Genomic DNA, 21,345 nt, shown 5'->3' with positions numbered 1-21,345 from the left:
TTTCTATGATTTTATTAATAGTGATTGGAGAATGTTATCATTGTCTATTAACGTAACACTTGAGGGGGGAAATTTTAATTAATGGAACTTAAAACGTGTGAAGCTCGGCTCCAGCTTAAACAAGTTTTGTTTCCAACTCTATTCGAGAAAAATATTCGACTTATTCCATTAAATTTCAATTCTAATGCACTACTTTAAATTCAATAATTTAAGTTAAAGTTGGAAATAAAATTTTGTAAACTAATTCAATAGATTAAAATATTTGTATTATTTGTAAAATTGAAATCTAGTGTCCGGCCTATTACTTTTAGCAATTTTACTCTAACTGTAAACACTTTTAAAGTTATTTTTTTAAAATTTAAATTCATTAACACCTCATTTCTTAGTTATATGGCTTTAAGGTGGGTACTTTTTTTATTTCAAAATATCACTCCAACATATTTAACAAAAAAAATGTTAATAATTGGACCATAATTTTAAAATTTGAAAAAGTAAAATGATTAAATTTTTAGAAATAAAAGTATAAAGACTAAATTTTAAATTTATAAAAAGTATAGGTAGTTATAACATATTTTAATCAATTAAATGTATATAATAAAAAAAGAATATTTAGGCATGCAAGTTATTCGAATTTGACTTACTCCATAGTTTCAACGGTTTGAGCTCAACTCAACAATAACCAACTAAAGTTGCTAGGACATATGTGTGATTTACCCATTAAATCCCATCCTCCGTGGTTTAATATTATCTAAAGATAGATACGTGGGCAGCACAGGTTTGATTATCTTATTTGTAGTTGTATAGTTTTAATCTTGTAGCAATTGAAAATCAGTGCCTATAAAACATTCCCTTGTTTTCTAAATCACAACAACATCAAACATTGCTGTCCTTAAAAGAGATCTGAAACAGGAGCTAGTTCAAAGTCTGTCGAAGATGGCAGGAACAAGCTCTGCGAGGATTGTTTTAGTTGTTGTGTTTGGTGTTTTAGCATTGATTGGGTCCGCACAGGCTCAACTGCAGATGAACTTTTATGCCAGCAGCTGTCCTAAAGCCGAGCAGATTGTGCTGGACTATGTTAAACAGCACATCCCTAATGCCCCATCCCTCGCGGCTTCTTTCTTAAGAATGCACTTCCATGATTGCATTGTCAGGGTAAACTTCTGCCTTTTTCTCTTTTATATTTATATTCGACCTTTGATTCGGCTTTAACAACCATGGTGTGGCATAGAAATAAGGAGTGAAAATGATACTATTTTTATTTTCTGCGGGCAGGGCTGTGATGCATCAGTGCTTCTAAACAACACATCTGGCCAAGCAGAGAAGAGTGCAGTCCCAAATCTAACACTGAGGGGCTTTGATTTCATTGAAAGAGTGAAGAGCCTCCTCGAAGCCGAATGCCCTGGCGTTGTCTCTTGTGCCGATATCCTCACTTTGGTTGCCAGAGACTCTGTAGTAACCACTGTAAGTACAAAAAATCACCTGCATGCTTTCCATTTCCCACATAAAACATAACCATCCCAAGCACTGAAAATGGTCACTGCTTATCACAGGGAGGTCCATTTTGGAATGTTCCAACAGGAAGAAGAGACGGTGTGATATCCAATATCACCGAAGCAAATACCAACATTCCAAGCCCTTTCCACAACTTCACTACTCTCCTTACTCTTTTCAGTAACCAAGGACTTAACTTGACCGACTTAGTTCTCCTATCTGGTATAATTTACACTTAACCTACTCGTTCCGTTCATCCATAACATGTAATGACATCATTGTTTTTCAGGTGGTCACACCATCGGCATATCCCATTGCCCGGCTGTTTCGCGCCGACTGTACAATTCCACCGGCCCCGGCGGAATCGACCCAACCATGGACAGCGAGTACGCTGAAAACCTCAAGGCCAACAAGTGTAAAACCGCGAGCGATAACACCACAATACTTGAGATGGACCCTGGGAGTCGGAAAACCTTCGATCTTAGCTACTACTCACTCTTGCTCAAAAGAAGGGGTCTTTTCCAATCCGATGCTGCTTTAACCACTGATTCAACCAGCTTGGCTTTCATCAACCAGCTCCTTACCAGTCCCCCACAGTTCTTCTTTGATGAGTTTGCCAAAGCCATGGAGAAAATGGGTCGGGTTAATGTTAAGACTGGATCCGAAGGCCAGATCCGGAAGCAATGTGCCCTTGTCAACAACTAAAATGGAAAGGGTTTTTTTTGTTCTTTTCTTTGTTTCCTTATTTTTGTTGTTGAGATTTAATTTATTTATAGTGTCGGGGTTAAGGGAATAAAACAGGTGAAGACAACTACTTGGAGATGGGACTCTTTCGGTTTGTTCATGTAGTTTTCGGTGTGATGTCGTGCGCAATCCAGCTCACTGTTTTTTTGTTCATGTAGTTGGACTTGTGAATAATAAAGGGTAAACTGTATTTTTTGTCACCTAATTTTCATAAGTTTTTATTTTGAATATTATAATTAAATAAAATTTTGAATTTTGACACTACTGTTAACAATCATTTTTATTTTAGTCACCCACAGTTAAAAAAGAAAATTCATTTTATCTTTTTAATTTCCTTTTTTCCAGAATTGATTTTAGTTCTTTTCTAATAAAAAGTGAAAACTTAGATTCTTATAAGAGAAAACCCGAATTTTTACAGTGAGTTGAGTTACAGGAAAAAAAAAAACTTGCCTTTCATTTCTGTAGCGGAAAAACTCAATTCCCTATAAAATTCTGGGTTTATTTTTTTCTTTTTTGAAAGTACATAAAAGAAACTCTAAAACAAAATAGAAATGAGTGACTAAAACGAAAATTTATTAAAATTGAGGGACTAAAATGAGAGTAAAATGACCTTGCGTAGCCCCAAACTAACGAGTGGCCAAAATGAAAACTATTGTTAATGGTAGCACCTAAATTTTAAATTTTCTTTTAAATTTTTATGCCCAAAATGAAAATTTATAAGAGTCGGGTGACTAACTATATACTACCCAATAATAAATTTATTTTATTATCTGGTTTTCTTTCTAAGGATAATTTAATTACACTGTCATGGAGTTCATCCGTGGATTTGGTTATAACATTCTTTTAACCCCCACAATGGTAAATTATTAATTGGCTAATGCCATTGACGATGAAGTGTTCTGGTAAATGTTTACTATGGTTCTTAAGGAAATTGGAGATGAAGTCAATAACGTCAAGGTAATAATTGAATAAGGGTAGGCTTACGTTTTCAACGTTGAGATAATTGCTTGGTCCCCCCTAGACCTGTCCATGGGCCTGGTGGCCCGGCCCGGCCCGACGGCCCGCCCGAAATATGGGAGGGTTCGGGTAAAAATATAGACCTGAAATATGGGCTTGGACAAAAAAAATAAGGCCCGTTTAAAAAACGGGCCGGGCCTCGGGCACCACTTTTTTGGCCCAAGCCCGGCCCGACCCGAATATATTAAATATATTTTTTAATTTTAAAATACTTTTAAAATATATATTTTTTTATTTTTTATTTTTAAAATAATTTTTTAATGTTTATTAAAAAATGGGCCGGGCCGGGCTCGGGCCTGGGTAAAATTTTAGGCCCATATTTCAAGCCGGGCCTGGCCCGGGCCTAGGAGGCGGGCCAAAAAATTTTTCCGAGCTCGGCCCGGCCCATGAACAGGTCTAGTCCCCCCTACTTAATATTCCTCTTGGCTACGTAACTTGCGTTAAATTACAAAACACCGATGGATCTGCCATTGCCAAATATAGCTTCATTGTTTTTTGTTTCCCCTTTAACTAGTTGTAACTCCCCCCCTTTCGATTTTTTTATAATTCAATTTATTACATATAATTACTTTTTTTAAAAATTAAATTTTAATAAATAATAGTTAGTTATTTAAGTTTTGAACTTGTAATAATATTACTAATGTATTTAAATATTTTAATTAATTATGAAAATTATTTATGAGAATTATATAGGGTTTATTATGTATATAAAGTAGACCTGTCCATGGGCCGGGTGGCCCTTGCCCGGCCCGACGGCCCGCCCAAAATATGGGAGGATTCGGGTAAAAATATAGGCACGAAATATGAGTTTGGGCAAAAAAATGAGGCCCGTTTAAAAAATGGGCCGGGCTCGGGCTTAACTTTTTTGGCCCAAACCTGGCCCGACCCGGCCCGAATATAATAAATATATATTTTTTATTTTTATTTTTAATTTTAAAATACTTTAAAAATATTTTTTATTTTTTTTATTTTTAAAATATTTTTTGTGTTTATTAAAAATCGGGCCGGGCCGGGCTCGGGCTTATTATTTTTTTCCCGGGCCGAGCCTGGGCAAAATTTTAGGCCCATATTTTGGGCCGGGCCGGGCCCAGGCATAAGATTCGGGCCAAAAATTTTTTCCGAGCCCGGCCCGGCCCATGGACAGGTCTAATATAAAGTAGGCTTGGGAATTAATGTTGATATGAATCATTTTAAACACGTAATTTAACAGTAAAAGAATATTTTATCCTTTAATAGATTGGTTATATTTTATCGTGAGCGGCCAATTCGATAATTATATATCACATCAACAATTTTTTCCATGATAGATCAGATAGAAGTCTTTTTCCTTATATCTTTTTTTTGAAAGTATATATGGAACAACAACTAAGGTTTCCTTTCGTTCAGTGTTTAACTGCAGTGAGGCACGATTGGAGTAACTTTTTCACTTCAAACATATTGAAATGCTGTTTGGATGCACTGGTGCAGTGCAATTGGACGATTCAAATCTCACTTAAGGATTAGTCTGTGGACTAAAGCTTGAACCTCCAGTAAAGGGTAGTGAAAAAGTAAGGTTTTTGGTTTGACAATAATGCTCATACTTTTATCTATGATTTTCCTTTTTTATCCTTAAAAGTTGAAATAATTGTCTACCCAACCTTATTCATTTTCATGTTTGAGAAACTTTAGCATATTATTGTTGAGATTTTATTTTTTTAAGTGTCGAGGTTAAGGGAATAAAACAGGTGAAAACAACTACTTGGAGATGGGACTCTTTCGGTTTTGTTCATGTAGTTTTCGATGTAATGTCGTGCTCAATTCAGCTCACGATTTTTTTTTCCTTTCTGTCCTTCATGTATTATTAAGTTAAGACTTGTGGAATAATAAAGGGTAAACTATACAATTGGGGATCCAATTTTATAAGTTTTCATTTTGGCTAATAATAATAATAAATTGTATTTTCTTTATTGAAGTTGTACACGATTATTACACTTTTGAAGTCATTATACTATGCTTAAATATGAAATCTATATTTTTTTGTAAAAAATAATCGCATAAAACAAAACATCAACCAGTTACATCTTAACCCAACATCGGTTGAGTTAAATCAACTAACAATAAACTTTTCACCATATCTGGGAGATCGTTGTATACTTGCAAACTTGAAACTCTATGAGTATAACATTTAGCCATATGATTGGCAACTTCATTATGAATTCTTGGAATATGATGAATTCGCACTCTCCAACTCTTTCTCAAGATTTGATGTAACAATCGTAACTCTACCAAACTGCTATTTTTCTCCCCCACCAGCCAAAAGTAACTCCACCAATAGTGCATTATCACATTCAATTGTATATGTCTAAAACCCTTCTCCCAGGCCAAAAGTAGGCCTTCCAAGATTGCACTTACTTGTACTTTGAAGACAGAATCCTTGCCAAAGCCATCGAGAAACCACGCAACCAATTAGCATCTAAATCTCTAAACATTTCTCCAATGGATAAAGAAAGATTGGTGGTTGAGACCGCACCATTCGTATTAAGTTTTATCCAACCCCTCTCCAGCCGAGCCTAATGCAACAATGTGCGCATAGGACTTAGCTGAAACAAACTCGAACTAGATTCTGCATAGCTCACCCAAGTATAACATGTAACCAATAGCTTGAACACAACTATGGTTGTTAGAAAAAACAAATGAGTTTCGGTCTTTCCAAAGCAACCAACATATTATAGAAAATAGAGTTTGTCAAACCGTACAATTCCCTATATTTTGCATATTCCAAAGAAATCACTCATCAAACGGAAGAGAGAAAAAAACGCCTTGATCTCACCTTGAAATTACCAATAGCGACACTAATCTAGCAAACGAGCGATCTCAGATCACATGGGATCCCATTTCCAGCACACTACTACATCTATGGCAACTCTCATCGCTTGTCATGTGTTTCCTTACCCGCTTACCATTCGTCAATAATTTGTTTTGCCACAAAAGACAAAGGAAAACACGAACCCTCTGAGGTGTCTTCGCTTTCCAAATCATCTTCCAACTCGTAGTAGGAACCATATCATCAAGAACATGCATATTCATATATATTTCAGTTGTGGAAAATGTTGAGAAATGTGCCCATGTTGTAGTAAACATGTAACTATTTTCTATTTATTTGAACGATGAATAAATAAATAAAGTTAATTTCACATTTCACTATTATGTCTTTTGTATTTATATCTTTTATATTTTGCATGCATAGTGAAATTGTGACAAGCAAATATTAGTTTCTCAATTATCTAATTCAAACTGAAGATAAATTGTAATGTCCCGAAATTTTTAATTCTTTTTTTTTTGTGTTTATGTGACATAAGTACTTCGGCATTCTCCTCTTTTCCCCAATTTTTTTGCTATTCTATTCTTATTTTCTTTGCCGAATTTTTTCTCCCTAATCCACCCTCTCGTTTGATTTTTCTACTAGCCCACTTTCCGGCCAACAATTGTATACACTCATTTTGTAAGTATCTGACTGCCACTATTTTATCGTTTCTTAGCTAGTTCCTAAAAAGGATTGTTTTGGCTCTCTTGGTTTAGGAAAAAATCAGAAATCAGTTGCAGCTTCACAAGCAAATTGAGCATTAGAAATTTCGGTTCGTTGCCGGTAAGTGTTTAGGTTCGCTATCGATTTTGATGTAGACGATTTTCAGTTGTGAGTTTTCATTAGTGATCTAAATTGGGCTCTAATTATTGATTTTTAGGTCTTGGAGTGCTTGGGAGAATATTTGCAGTGAAACGATACCAGGTCTGTACTCGAAACAGAAAAATAAGGGATCAGCGAAAAGTCAAAATTACTTGCTATTTGGACAGCAGCAGTAGGCTAAATTTGAAAAATCACAATAAATTGTGAAAATCAAATTAGAGGATGAAAAAAATATGGGATTAAATATATTTGAGTCTAGTTTCTTATAGAAGAAACAAAGTAAGCAAATGAATTTCATATTATGAGATATTTGAATTTTAGTGAGATAGTGTCAGAATGGTTTTGGAATCCCCTGTCCTAGCTTTGGAAAATTATTAAAAATTGTATAAAAATAATTATTGGTTAGAATTTATATTTTTAAAATCTTGAATGGGTCTATTTTCAAGAGAAATAAACAGTAACATCATCCAAATTCTGTAAGAGAAGATAATTAATTTTTAGTGCAAAAAGGTCAAAACTGTCAGACAGCAGAACAGGGGAAACTTTAAAGAATAAACTGTACTTATTGGCTAAACCAAAAAATCTAAAAATTTTATGGTAAGAAGATATGTGAGTCTAACTTCAGGGAAAATTTGCGGATCTTAATTCAAAATTTTGTAGCTTAAGATACAAATAATTTAGTAACAGTGACTCAAGTAGACAGCTTTAAAGGATCATATAAGTAAATAGTGGAAACACATATGAATAATTAACTAGCACGGGTTACATTAAAATGAATCGCGAGGCCAAGGCCAATTTGGGCCATGTGGGCCACACGGGCGTGTGGACCTACACAGGCGAACATCATGTGCTTGTAGGCCCATTTTCACTGTTTTATTGCTAAGGTTGCACGGGTCGCCCGAGTCGACTGTGGACCTACTGTAGGGTCGGTAAGCTTACCTAGACCCCTAATTGAGTGAAATGACTGTATGACTGATATGATTAAGCCTGATGATGTCCCACTGATTTGATACTGTATGCCTTGTTTACATGCATGATATTATGTTATAGCATGTCATATCTGTATATTGCATTACATTGGGTTGAGGGGATTGCAATGTTCAGAGAAAATGTACTAAAAGGCCTCGAGCCTAATTTACTGGTAGCTTAGCTGCAAACTACTGTCTAGTGCCGCATTCGGTACTACTTGGAGTGTAGGGATAGGTGGGTTGATTATATCCTCACATGGGGTGTAGGGTTGGATGGAGATGGTGTGTAGAGGCTGGATGGGTAGGATTTTTGTGACTACATATCTATTACTACTACTGACATTGTGATGGGCTAAAGCCCTACTTCATGACTATTTTTGTACTGAGATGGGCTAAGGCCCAAACTGGACTGATACTGATCCTGAAAAGGGCTTAAGCCCAGGCTGTGATTATCTGTTTATTGTCTGTACATTTATATGGGGATTACACACTGAGCTTATGTAAACTCACCCCTTCTATTTAATCTGTACAGATAATCCCCAGATATAGGCGGCTCGGTGCGGCGGAGGACTTAGTGGTGGCCACACGACTTTATTTACACTATTTATTACCTATTTATGATTTTACTTTTATTTGGGAGTATTTTGCTGTCATTATGGTCTTTACGAATTTTGGTTTAAAATTTGGATTTTATACGGTTTTATGATTTAAATCTACTAGTGTTGGTAAAACTCGGGTTTTTAATTGAAATTAATGTTTTATCAAAAATACCACGAATAAGAAAACTGTTTAAAAGCTTCTGCAATAAAAATAAAAAACGTTTTGAAATTGAATAACGATTTGTAAATGAATAATATTTTGGAAACGAACGACAGGATTTGAAATTAACATAAGAAAATGAAAAAAATGGCTAAATAGAAAAGGGGATTTAGCAACGACATATTTTTTTGAAAAGCACTACCATGTGGCATCGTCAGATTCGGCCATAACATCTAGGCCGGGTTTGGGGTGTTACATAAGTGGCATTGTAAAGAACATTTACATTGAGAGAAAGATAACTTACTCTAGTAGATAATCTAAATGAGTCAGTAATTCCGTAAAAGAATCAAAGTGAGCATTTGATTCAAACACTGATAATGATTATTATGTCGTCTACAATTCCAATTAGGGAGATGACTAGTCTTGGCTATTAGAGAAATTAACTCCACGAGTAGAGACATAGATGTATTCATTGATAGAATGATACGTTGGACTGGACCCAATATGAATTAATTTTGAATTCGTTTGTGAATTAATTCACTTGTGACATTCATGGTGTGATTTGCCTAAATCCTGAGTTAGTCACTGCCCATACGTATACAACTCATGTGATTTGATATAAGTGGAGGTTTATGCTCTAAAGATAATCGAGCCCATAGCCTATATGTTGGGTACATGACTTGTGTATGGCATGGCTTTACTAGCAACAGTGGAATTCATAGCTCAATTAAAGAGTTGATGATATTCTCTCATTGGCATTATGTGGATTGATAAATATGAAACGTGGCCACGGGTTGCTTATTCTCAAACGAGCAATTTATCACAGTCATTTGTTGATAGTGATCATATTAATCATTAATAAGACACAATGGTGACAATGAGATAAAATAGGATTATACTGAATGAACGGGCTTAACTCAAAAAAATCAAGGATATCATATGAGGGTAACGCAAACATGACAAGGTCATTAGAAAAAGCAGTTGGATGAATTGCTTTCGTAAAGAGTATACAATAAGAAGTTTTCAATCATGGTACTTCTTATGGACTGGCTCCTTGATTAAGTAATTGTAAATTATCGAAATGATGCTTCTAGACATAATTGCAATCATTAGAGCCTAATTGTATATGTTCGATTGGTCCCTCCGCTAGCTCAACAAAAGCTCGATCGGACTGCATTTGAATTAGAAGTAAATTCTATCACTTTGAAAATAATTTAATTGAGTCGATTTATTCAATGTAGAATTAAATTTGGCGGTCATAAGAATTGTTTAACTAGATAATTTAATTAAAGAATTTTCTTGAAAAATTAATTTGAAAAATCTAAGAAATTTTTGGAAAAATTAATTTTAATCAAGTAAAATTTTAAATTAATCAAATCAATTAAAATTAATATGATATTTTTGGAAGTTAATTTTCAAGTCAGACAATTGGCCCAATGAGTAATTGAACTTGAAAATTGGACCTGAGATTGTAAATTAGGCTCGAGAGCCAAAAATTGAGACCAAGACCCAAAAACTGGTCAAACCTATCCCGGTATGTGAAACCGAGTCGACGGTCTAACCAGTGGCTAGATCGGGTCATCATTGACCCGGACCGAACCGGCTCAGGATGCCGTAAGGGTGTCACACCTACATCATCGGACACGGTGATGCCGGTGGCTACAACAGCAGTGTCCTGGTGACCGGTGGCGGTTGGTCATTAGTGATTGAGTAATGGAAGGGTTACAGTCCTACTGGGACTCTACCAGAAAATTTGATTTCAGATTAATTATTCCAAAAATAATATTATTTTAATAATTTAATATTAAATTAAATTTAATACTTATCTTAATAGTATTTTATTTATTTAATATTAAAGTGATTATCTTAATATTTAATTTAATTTAATGTTTATCTGCAAGATAAATATTATATTATTTTAATAAGATTTAATATTAAATTTAATCTAATAAGATAAATATTATATTAATTTAATAATAAAGTGATTAAGTTTAATTATAGTTGAATTCTCTAAACTCTCCCTATATAAAGAGAGCATTGGGTCATTATTTACACACACTTGAATTCAAGAGAAAGTTGTAGAGAGAAAATTCTTTAAGAGCACGTTTGGTTCGCTGTATTGGAATAGAGGCGTAATGGAATAAAGGCGTAATAGCAATTCAATTGTTTGGTTGAATGTAATGGAATAGAGGCGTAATAGTATTCTTGTGTTTGGTTGAATGGAATGGAGGTGTAATAGCATAAGGGAAAAAACTAAAATAACTAGAATACCCTTAATAGAAATCTGCTTAGGTAAATGATTATTGTTATTGTTATTAAATTTTAATAAGATTATTAATATCAATAATAAATAATTTAATCATATTTTAACATAATTATTATTAAAAATATTTTAATTAAAATATATAATTTAATAAAATTCTTAATAATCAATATTCTTATATAAATTTACTAAAATCATAATATATGATACTATAAAATATAATTTAACATAATTATTATTAAATATATTTTAATTAAAATATATAATTTAATAAAATTCTTAATAATCAATATTCTTAATAACCAATATTCTTATAACAAAAATTCAAAGTAATTTTCGACGGCTAAAATGTTAAGACTACAATTGTGATAGAAGCATTACATGTTAGATCAGTAAACCATATAATAAAAGTATTGGCATATCAAACACTGCCTAAACCATGGAAAAATGACAAAAAAAAAGTAATTGATTCCAAAGTATCTTAACAAATAAGCATTTTGGATTCACAACAACTACCACAGGTAAATGCAAAGATGGGAAACCCCCAGTTGGGAATTAGAAGTCATTGCTTGTGCATCCTCCATTTGCAATGTATTGTTTGGAGCTTGTTGATATACTTGAACCAACAATAGGACCATTTCCCATGGCTTTGGTTGAGTCCACGTTCATGTTACATACTTTTTTGACTTTCTTCTATTGTACCTTTACAATTTTGAAATGACATTAGAAATACCCAACAGGATGACAAGGTTAAATTTGTAGATTTGCTATGTTGCTGCTTTTGGGATATTGATATTCCTTGGGAAAAAATAGTGGAGTTATCACAATAATAATTTGTGTATAACTTCATAACTGTAAAATCCGGAATAGAAAATATGCATTTACCTACCTTCTATAACTTGATTGTTCTGTCATTTGTCGACAAAAGAAAAAGAGCACCATTAGATGACTGGCACCACCTAATTTTGTTAATTTTCTCCTCAATTTCCAAGCTCTTCAGATAGTCAAACTGTATTAAACAAGGGAGTACACGTTTTCAATATTCAAGTCTAGAAAGTTTTTAGCATGTACTCCCAATAATCATTATGTTTATGTCTACCACAAACCAAACATAAATACCTCAGGTTCGTGGCTCTAAAACTCTGTTTTATAACGAAACTCAGGATGCCTATTGATTGGATAATCCATCTTCTCTAGATCTCTTCGATGTCCAACATGCTACATATTATAAAACGGTATGATAAAGTGTGAGAACAGAACACCGGAGAATCACAGTAAGTGAAACAAGCAGGTTCAGAAATATTAAAAAGAAAAATGGTCAGAGAACGTACGTCTTGAGTGTCAGTCCTTTCAAACAAAACCACCCGACCCCCACGATCACCGGTAGCAAGGTGATCGCCATTTCTATTGAATTCAATTGCAGATATGATATCAACTGAAAAAGAAACAATGGCATGTAAATGAAGTGAAAAGAGAAGCAGAACATGTAGGACATATAAGTACCAAGTATATCATGCCCGCAACTGTTTTCTTCACACAAGCAGACTCATCAAGCAAAGTGCATTATGGAAAAGCTCTTCAAAATTTTCTATTTAATCACGCTTAGAGTTGAGGCCAATGCAAGGAAGGCATCATGAAGAGCAAAACTAATAACAGCCCATCCCGAGATGGTTCACAAAGAAATTATGGTTCTTACTAGATCAAAACCTCATCGAACTGTCACTTGCATGGCCAGACTCCTAAGTAAGACCATCTGATTAATGCATGAAACTAGTTTTACTTCCATGTTAGTCCATAAATAACACCCTAAAGTCAAAGAGTATCAGTCACGCAGGCAAACTCAGTCTCTTACCACAAAGGACTTGCTTAGTACATTTTTTACATGGTGCACCACCCTCCAAGACCAGGAACCTAGTAATTAGATCAATCTACAGTTCATTGAATTCCTTCTTCAGACTTTCAATAAATAACATCTAATCTCAACTTAATTACTGAACTCAACCGATAATTAGTTAATTCTAGAACACAAAAAATTCTTCATTGCTTCACATCACACTTTGAGAAGCTATACAGTGCATGAAGCTAGACCTAGATCTTAACATTATACACTAATCCAACAATATATATTACCAATTTAAACAATGGAAAAATAAATAGCAAGGGAAAAAAAAGATTATTAGCTATAAGGATAAAACAATAAAATTTGATAATTCTTTAGCACTGAGACAAAATCAACACTAAGAGAAACCAAATCGAATAAATCCAAATAGCACACCTTCCTGAATTTCCTCTCCGGCCGTCCGTTCTTCGAACACCTGAGAGAACTTCCAGTCAAGCGGTATTTCCCACTTTTAAAGAAACAATGGAATACATTTGGAGCTTCTGAGAGATTTGAGAATAGTTTTGTAACCCAAAGTGTATTTCCCACTTTTCATAACGAGAGCCAATCTGTTGTTAATGCTCTCATGGGTCTTCTTCTGCATCAAAATACCATCATCAACAACATAAAAATGAATTAGCATGTTTTCAGAAAATTTAGGTTAAATATTCAAAAAAGAAGAAGAAGAGAAAACAAGTAAAAGGGTCTTTACGGTCTTCTTGGAGGCAACCATTGTCGTCGAAGGACAAGAGATCTTCGGTGAGAAGAGAACTGCGGCAGCTACAAATGGTTTAGTTTCACCACATGCCAAGATGAAATTCGGGACTGGCTGGAGGTTTGGTTCGCTGGCAGCTTCTGTTGATGTTGGGAGGGAGAGGGAGAGGGTGGGGTGGGGTGGGGTGGAGAATTGATTTCTGCTTGGGAGGGTAAAAGGGAGACCGATTAGGCAATCTTTGATTTTGGAACGTAATAGCAAATCGACGCTGAAGAAGAGAAAATTCGAATCCGTCCGCAACGTAATAGGCCCGTATTAGGCCAATGCAGCGAACCAAACAGGGTATTCAGTGAGGCCACGAATTAGGGGTGTAATGGCTAATCCATTACACCCAACCAAACATGGTGTAAAGAGATTATTCCAGAAAATTTCTAAATCTATTTTTCTTATTTATAACTTGACCCAAAAATTTAGAGAAATTACAAAATTACCCCACTGGTAATTTTCTTGAAAACTTTTCTAATTCGAAACGAGCCTACACTCGGCAGACTTGAGCTTAAGGATAGCGAAAAAGACTACTTGGTCGAAGAACTCATCCTAGACGAATCAAAAAGGTACAATATTGATTAAGTGTTTATTAATTTAGATATCAAAATCAAGATCCTATTTTGGAAACAATTTTAAAATTCTGGTTTTTACCTAAATTTATTTTCTACTGCGTTTTCTAAACTTGTTTTTTCTAACAGAAAAATCATATTTCCTCTTCCATTTCCATGCTAAATGATCTTGACCTGTATTAGGAGAAGAAGGTAAGAAAGTTGTGATATGAGAGATAATATGATCTGATACAAGATAACATAGACAAGACCAATCTCAACTTCCACTTTCCGTAACAAACTCACAAACACATAGTATATCATCCGGTTGTCCAGCACCTTTATAAAATATAAGAAGAGGCCCTAATTGTCAGATCCACACATCATTCCAAAAATTTGTAAGCTAACCATCCCCAATAAACCAATAAACATTAGCAAATACTTTAGGCAAGACCTTTATCATCAATCTCCAAAGAAACAAATAGTTACTTTGTAACAACCCTCCTAATGGAGACTTAATATCAAGTTATTGTTTGGTAGACAAGTTGCTTAATCCGAGTAGAATTGAGTAAGTAAGTATTTTTTTTGGCTGAGTAACGTACTATGTGGGATTCGTTGTCTAGCGAACTTCAAGTTTTGGCGAACTCTAGGGTTTGGCAGACTCTTCTGTTAAGTATCCGCCCACCCCAGATTGTTGGCGAATTTGTTAAGTTCGTAGTTTTAATAGATTTATTTCTATATTTAGTGTATATTATGATGACTTAGTTAATCATGTTGGGGTTTAGTTGAGACCTAGTTAGTACTAAACTAAAATATTGTAGATGATTAGACTTAAAACTTATTAAGTGCATTTAATCACAAGAATCAAGGGTGTTAGTGGGATTATATGATTTTCCCATTAAACATTGTCTTCATTGCATAAGTATATAAGGATATCGTTGGTTATCATATGTCACCTTTACATCTTCTTTTTCTCAGAATGACTCTATAAGCTTAGGAAAACCTTAGTGTAGAAAGCTTCAATGAAAAGGGTTCCCAGTGTTTAGTGAGTACCTACGTTTGTACAACAGCTTATTTGTAATTTTTGGTAAACCCTTAAGTTATAATCGAAGAGATTCATGTGTTTATAGTACTGCATACATAGACCTTAGAATTGCTCATGAGGAAGGAAACTTCCTGATTTTGGGTTGTTTGATATTGATTCTTGAATGCATGTTAAGTTTTAATAGTTTAAGAATCTGATAGGGATATTTATCTTTCTTTTAGCTTAAGAAGCTAATGAAGGTCCTAGCAACAAGGGCAAAGAATCTGATGAGTAGATCACTGTACTAGATTTTCTAGTGAGTTCTTTCTTACTTCCATATGATATAAATTCCATTGTTGTATATATATTGTGTAAGGTACGTAATCTCTCTCAATAGCATATAAATGGTGTCTGTTTCATTGGTGGTTATCCAATATCATTAGAGTGAGTATGGTCTATTTGCGTTACAAAGTAAATACCCTCCTTACTGCACAAGCCAATACCATCGATATGTGATATGTAATATGTGATATGTGATATGTGATATGTGAGATGAGATGTTGAAGCAGGAGGATTATGTTTGTGTTGCCTCTAGTTAGGTAGCTATATTGCAAATCGGACTGACAGATCACGAGAAAACATACTTGGTTGAACCGAAATGATATGAGGAGTTAAGGGGGTGTATGTATATGAATATAAATAACTAATATGCTTCTAAATCTAAATTTTGGGTACGAGGCTAGCATAAAGATGGGTTGAGTATTTGTTATGGTTAATTTGGCGGATAGTGATTGCCCCTGTGTAGTGCTAAGTTGATATACCGAGTTTGTCTGTAATTCTATGAAAGGTTTGATATCATCTCAGGTATTATTTTGTATGATCTATATGTGCTTTCTCTGTCATTCGAACTCACTAAGTTTATTTTAACTTACTCTAATACCTTTTCTGTAACACTCCAAACCCGATCCTTAGGGAGGATCCAAGAATGGCACGTCACTGCCTTAAAACCATTATTTTCCAAAATTGTGTCTTCCATAAACCTATTTACGACACAATTTAAATTAATATAAAATGCAAACTGTTAATCATTCAAAAATAAATAAGATAGTGCGCTTTTGAAAACCATAAATACTTTATTGTAATTCCATTAGAACCATATGTTCATAATCAAAGGTTTAGATACAAAATACATTCTTCAAAAGATAAATGTCTTGAGACCACCCCTATGTCATGTACAATACAAAATATAAGAAGCCTCATGACAACAATAGTCCTCTAGCATAGTATTCAGAAATTCCTTTACTTTATCAACAGGCCTGAAAAGGAAAGGTAACTAAGTAAAAAAAACTTAGTGATTTTTGGAGGAAAATATTGCAATATACATATAACTCGTATAAACCTTTCTAATTCAACACAGACACACAATTCGACAGTTGGTGGATTCCAAATATAGACAGACTATACGCCAGACACTATTCCTTTTGCGTGTACACTACGCCCATCCAATCATACAAACCACTTTCTTCGTGTTAGCCACAAACCCTAGTCCCTATTTAGAGCCATATCGTTCGCTCATTCATTTTCCTTTGTCATGATTTGCCAGTCTGGTTTGCAATAACACTTGTCCTACTAGAAGCTACACGACCATTTTCATGTATCGCGATCTGCTAGTTCAATGCTCATTTTATTGAAGGCAATGCCATGAATCCATGTTCATACTTTAGATCACATTATTCATTTTAGAAGCAAGAGGGTAGTGGCATAAACATGAAGAACAGTTCTTACATTTTTAACACGGATAGACCAAACCAAACTAATACAAAAATCACCCATCATACTTGCACAAACATTTCATCTTCACAAAATATATATACTTACCTTAAACCAAACATAAAAAAAAGGCATTACACACACATGGAGTAAGAAGGAACTCACTAGAAAACATAACAAGATTGAACTGCAAGATCTTTGCCCTTATCATGAAAACCTTCAAGAGTGTCTTGAGTTATAATATAAATAGTTAAACTTATCAAACTATATACCAGAAAACTAAACAACTTATTAGTAACATCATCATAAAACCCAGATTCAGGAAATTTCCTTCCATACACTCAAAATTGACGCTAAAGCGCGCAGCTCAAAGGTCATGTAAATAACCACGAGATAACCTAAGGTTCATCGACATTTACCATGTGCTAAAACAACGAAAGATTTGGTTGAATACAACCAACCCAAATCTTCAAGCAGGCTTTTAATCTAAGGTTTTATTGAGAGAAAAGTGCAGAGAAAGTTTGAGAAGAAAATATGGGCACCAGGGAAAACATAAAACTTGTTCAATAAGCCAATACCAACCTTATACAACTATACGCAAAAGTTGGGTTTAGTGGATAAGTCTGATTAGCCCACTAAAGACCCTCGATTCCTATGATTAAGTACTTTCTCTCTCATCATAAATTAGTTCTATTCTAATCAATTCCCATTTGTCTAACTAAACTGTTCAACTAATAAAATAATAAAATAATACATAGTTCTTCAACTAAAGACTTAACATAATTGTCTAACAACTGGGGTGGCATATACTCTACAAGGGAGTCCACCAAACCACTAAGCTCGCTCAACATAGACTTCACCCAAATGCGCACACATAGACTTACATGCTTAGTCACATTTAATACTTTACCCACTCAGATCTTGCCCTAAACACCATACTTCAATAAACAATATTCAAACACTAGGACTTTGCAGGGTGGAATGTTACATTTTTCTTTTCAAGAGTGTCTATTGAAGGAAGAGAATTCTGAAAGGACTATGCTAGAGCACTGTTGATTGTGAGCCTTTTGTTAATTTTTGTATCATGCATATCGTGGGTTGGGTGGCATGTACAAACATTTTGTATTACCTTTTTTTAATGATTTGCAGTTTTTGTTAAACTTTGTTTTATGAAATCTTTTGTAAACTCCAATAGTATATGTGTGTGTGTGTGTGTGTGTGTGTTTGATCCAATGATCTATGGTTTTTGAGATAATATTTTAGTCGTGTACACCAAACTGTTTTGAATGATAATTAACTGCCAATGATGCACTTGAAACTTTTCTAAAGGAATAACTCTATCGACTTTTATAAGGCTTTCGCTAAATGTTCTGTCTAAAATACTTTTCTTGGCGTATATTTAAATTGATTGTTTTGTTCTTGTCGTATTGAGGATTACACCAATATCTTAAGTTTTTGTAAATTTTAAATACTTTTACTAAACTCGTATGATTTTAAGTTGTGGCATACCAGACTTGGATCCAATTATTCAGGTTGGGTAACGTGTGTTACATACTTCTTACAATGAACATTTATATTTATTCCTCAACACTTTGACTCAAAGAGCATCTACTTTCGAGAGAAGCTAAATTTAAACTTTAACAGGAAAAAATTATTTTGACCAGCTAACCTCCTCAATCTTAGTCCTCCAACATCGAGAGGACGACAACAATCATCTTCTGTATTTGGTCAAACGCTTATATGAATTTTAAAAATTTAATACCTTAACTTTTATAATTAGTCCATCTACATACTTTATTTGGTCAAAAACTTAAATGAATTTTAAAAATTTACTGATAAATTTAAATTCATTACAATATTATTTATTATTATATCAATAAATTTAATAGAATAACTGGGACTTTAAAATTTTAGATTTAAAAAAAATCTATAAAATAAGACAAAAACTTATAATATATTAGTCAGTAATTTAATCCCAAAATAACTAATCCATCAAAATGATATTAGTAACATTTATTGCTTGCTCCCCCCTTATGCCTAATGTGCCTGTTGGGTGCATAGCTTGCGTTAATAAAAAGCACCGATGGCCTGCTTTATTTCCTTTAATTTATCATAAACATACCTTCAAACTTGATTTTTCGTTCTTTTGAATCTCGGGAAACCAGCTGCTCGTTAACACTGTTATGCACTACAAGATTTTCAGGCCAAAAAAACTGCTTTAAATTTCAATAAATCCGTAGCTTCATACCAAATGAACTCAGCGCAAGAGAGAGTCGAAAGAGATGTATGATTTAAAATTATAATTTATTATTCCATGAATCCAACTTAATACATGAAGATATTGCTTACAAAATCACACCGATTGAATGAACAACAAATACAGTTCCAGCCCCATGAATTTCACTACAGTTTTGAGTAGACAACGAAGTTCATTTCACCCGCTCCATTCCCTTTATTCACATAACCCCATTCCTATAAATAAATAATATTTTAAACCAAAGAAAAAGAAAAGACAAAATTCTCTTTTCTTAGCTGTTAACAAGTGCACATTGCTTCCTGATCTCGCCTTCGGATCCAGTCTTAACATTAATCCGACCCATTTTCTCCATAGCTTTGCCAAACTCATCAAAGAAGAACTGTGTGGGGCTGGAAAGGAGCTGGTTGATGAAAGCCAAGCTAGTTGAATCAGTGGTTAAAGCAGCATCGGACTGGAAAAGACCCCTTCTTTTGAGCAAGAGTGAGTAGTAGCTAAGATCGAAGGTTTTCCGACTCCCAGGGTCCATCTCAAGTATTGTGGTGTTATCGCTCGCGGTTTTACACTTGTTGGCCTTGAGGTTTTCAGCGTACTCGCTGTCCATGGTTGGGTCGATTCCGCCGGGGCCAGTGGAATTGTACAATCGGGGCGAAACAGCCGGGCAATGGGATATGCCGATGGTGTGACCACCTGAAAAACAATTCATTAACACATATGATATGACACAGAAACGGAAGGAGCCGAAACCGTAAAATAACGATAGTAATTATGTTATACCGGATAGGAGAACCATGTCAGTTGTGTTAAGTCCTAGGTTATTGAACTGTGAAAGGAGAGTAGTGAAGTTGCTGAGAGCGCTTGGAATGTTGGCAAGTGCTTCGGTGATATTGGATATTACACCATCTCTTCTTCCTGTTGGAACGTTCCAAAATGGTCCTCCCTGTGATAAACAGTGAGGATTTTCATTTTTGGATGGTTATGTTTTTATGTTGAAAATGGAATAGAGGTGATTTTTTTGGTTTACTTACGATGGTTACTACAGAGTCCCTGGCAGCCAAAGCGATGATATCAGCACAAGAGACGACGCCAGGGCATTCAGCTTCGAGGAGGCTCTTCACTCTATCAATGAAATCGAAGCCTCTCAGTGATAGATTTGGAGTTGCATTCTTTTCTGCTTGGCCGGTCGTGGAGTTTAGAAGCAGAGATGCATCACAGCCCTGGAAAAAAAACACATCGTTCTCATTCCTTGTGTTCATGTTTTTTTATTCATAGAGAGTGATTAAACGGAGTGATTTTATCATTTTTTAAAACATTAATTAACAATAATTTAAAATTTCTTAAAAGAGTTTGAAATATATATATATAATTAGAAAAGCTTTTGTTTACGAAAAAAGTCGAAAGATGAAAAATGAACAAAAACATAATAATAATAATAATAATACTTAATTTGCTGTTAAAAAATTCCAAATCAACCAATTAAATGTATGGCAACATATTCAAAGATGTCAAAAACAAATATCGGACATAAATATTATAAGAAAAATGAAGAATCCCATAGTGGAAAAAAGTAGGGAAAAATGGGTACAAGTTTACCCTAACAAAGCAATCATGGAAGTGCATTCTTAAGAGAGCGGCAGCGAGTGATGGGGCGTTAGGGATATGCTGTTTAACATAGTCCTTCACAATATGCTCAGCTTTAGGACAGCTCATGCCATAGAAGTACATCTGCAATTGAGCCTGTGTTGACCCAATCAATGCTAAAACAACAACAACAACAATCCCTAGAGAACTTGTTCCTGCCATCTTTGACAGAATTTGAACTAACTTCTGTTTCTAGACAGCCAAGTTTGATGTTGTTATGGTATGGAAAACAAGGGACGTTTATATAGGCGTTGAGTTTAGCTACTAAGACATTAAAAAAAAAACAAATAAGATAATGAAGCCTGTGTTATCCATGTTACCTTTTATATTAAGATATACTGTATTAAGTACTGGATTTAATGGGTAAAATGAGTTTGTATTGAGTTAGTGCTGAACAATCTCAAATTGGATTTGAATACAAGCTTGAGTTCCAGAATAAATAATTAAATTTGCAGTGAAACATGAAAATTGAACTTATATTTTATTACCTTGAATCGAGTTTGAAGTATTGAAATAAATTTTAATTAAGCTAAAAAAATCGAATTTTAAATCTCAAAAAG

The 21,345-nt window shown here is 34.3% G+C and overlaps 2 protein-coding genes and 1 long non-coding RNA gene across 3 annotated transcripts; 1 reads left to right on the top strand and 2 right to left on the bottom strand.

Annotated features, from left to right (window-relative positions):
- The first annotated feature begins 860 nt into the window (after window positions 1-860).
- On the top strand, window positions 861-2,401 carry LOC107918293 (peroxidase 3). The gene is made up of 4 exons (XM_016847819.2): window positions 861-1,152; window positions 1,273-1,461; window positions 1,551-1,713; window positions 1,781-2,401. The coding sequence occupies exons 1-4, from the start codon at window positions 934-936 to the stop codon at window positions 2,194-2,196; spliced, it is 987 nt and encodes a 328-aa protein (XP_016703308.2). The 5' UTR covers window positions 861-933; the 3' UTR covers window positions 2,197-2,401.
- Window positions 2,402-11,801: 9,400 nt separating this feature from the next.
- LOC107919566 (uncharacterized) lies at window positions 11,802-13,242 on the bottom strand. The gene is made up of 4 exons (XR_001690387.2): window positions 13,182-13,242; window positions 12,238-12,341; window positions 12,026-12,124; window positions 11,802-11,915 (listed from the first exon to the last, which is right to left on the bottom strand). It is a non-coding gene; the product is annotated as an uncharacterized lncRNA (long non-coding RNA).
- A 5,935-nt stretch (window positions 13,243-19,177) lies between these two features.
- On the bottom strand, window positions 19,178-21,023 carry LOC107918973 (peroxidase 3). Its single transcript, XM_016848528.2, has 4 exons — window positions 20,738-21,023; window positions 20,173-20,361; window positions 19,922-20,084; window positions 19,178-19,834 (listed from the first exon to the last, which is right to left on the bottom strand). The coding sequence occupies exons 1-4, from the start codon at window positions 20,945-20,947 to the stop codon at window positions 19,419-19,421; spliced, it is 978 nt and encodes a 325-aa protein (XP_016704017.1). The 5' UTR covers window positions 20,948-21,023; the 3' UTR covers window positions 19,178-19,418.
- Between the last annotated feature and the right edge of the window lie 322 nt (window positions 21,024-21,345).

This window comes from Gossypium hirsutum, chromosome D13 (assembly GCF_007990345.1).
Source record: "Gossypium hirsutum isolate 1008001.06 chromosome D13, Gossypium_hirsutum_v2.1, whole genome shotgun sequence".
Taxonomy (NCBI): Eukaryota; Viridiplantae; Streptophyta; class Magnoliopsida; order Malvales; family Malvaceae; genus Gossypium; species Gossypium hirsutum.
Note: the sequence above shows the minus strand (reverse complement) of the source record. Positions and strands in the feature narration are given on the sequence as shown.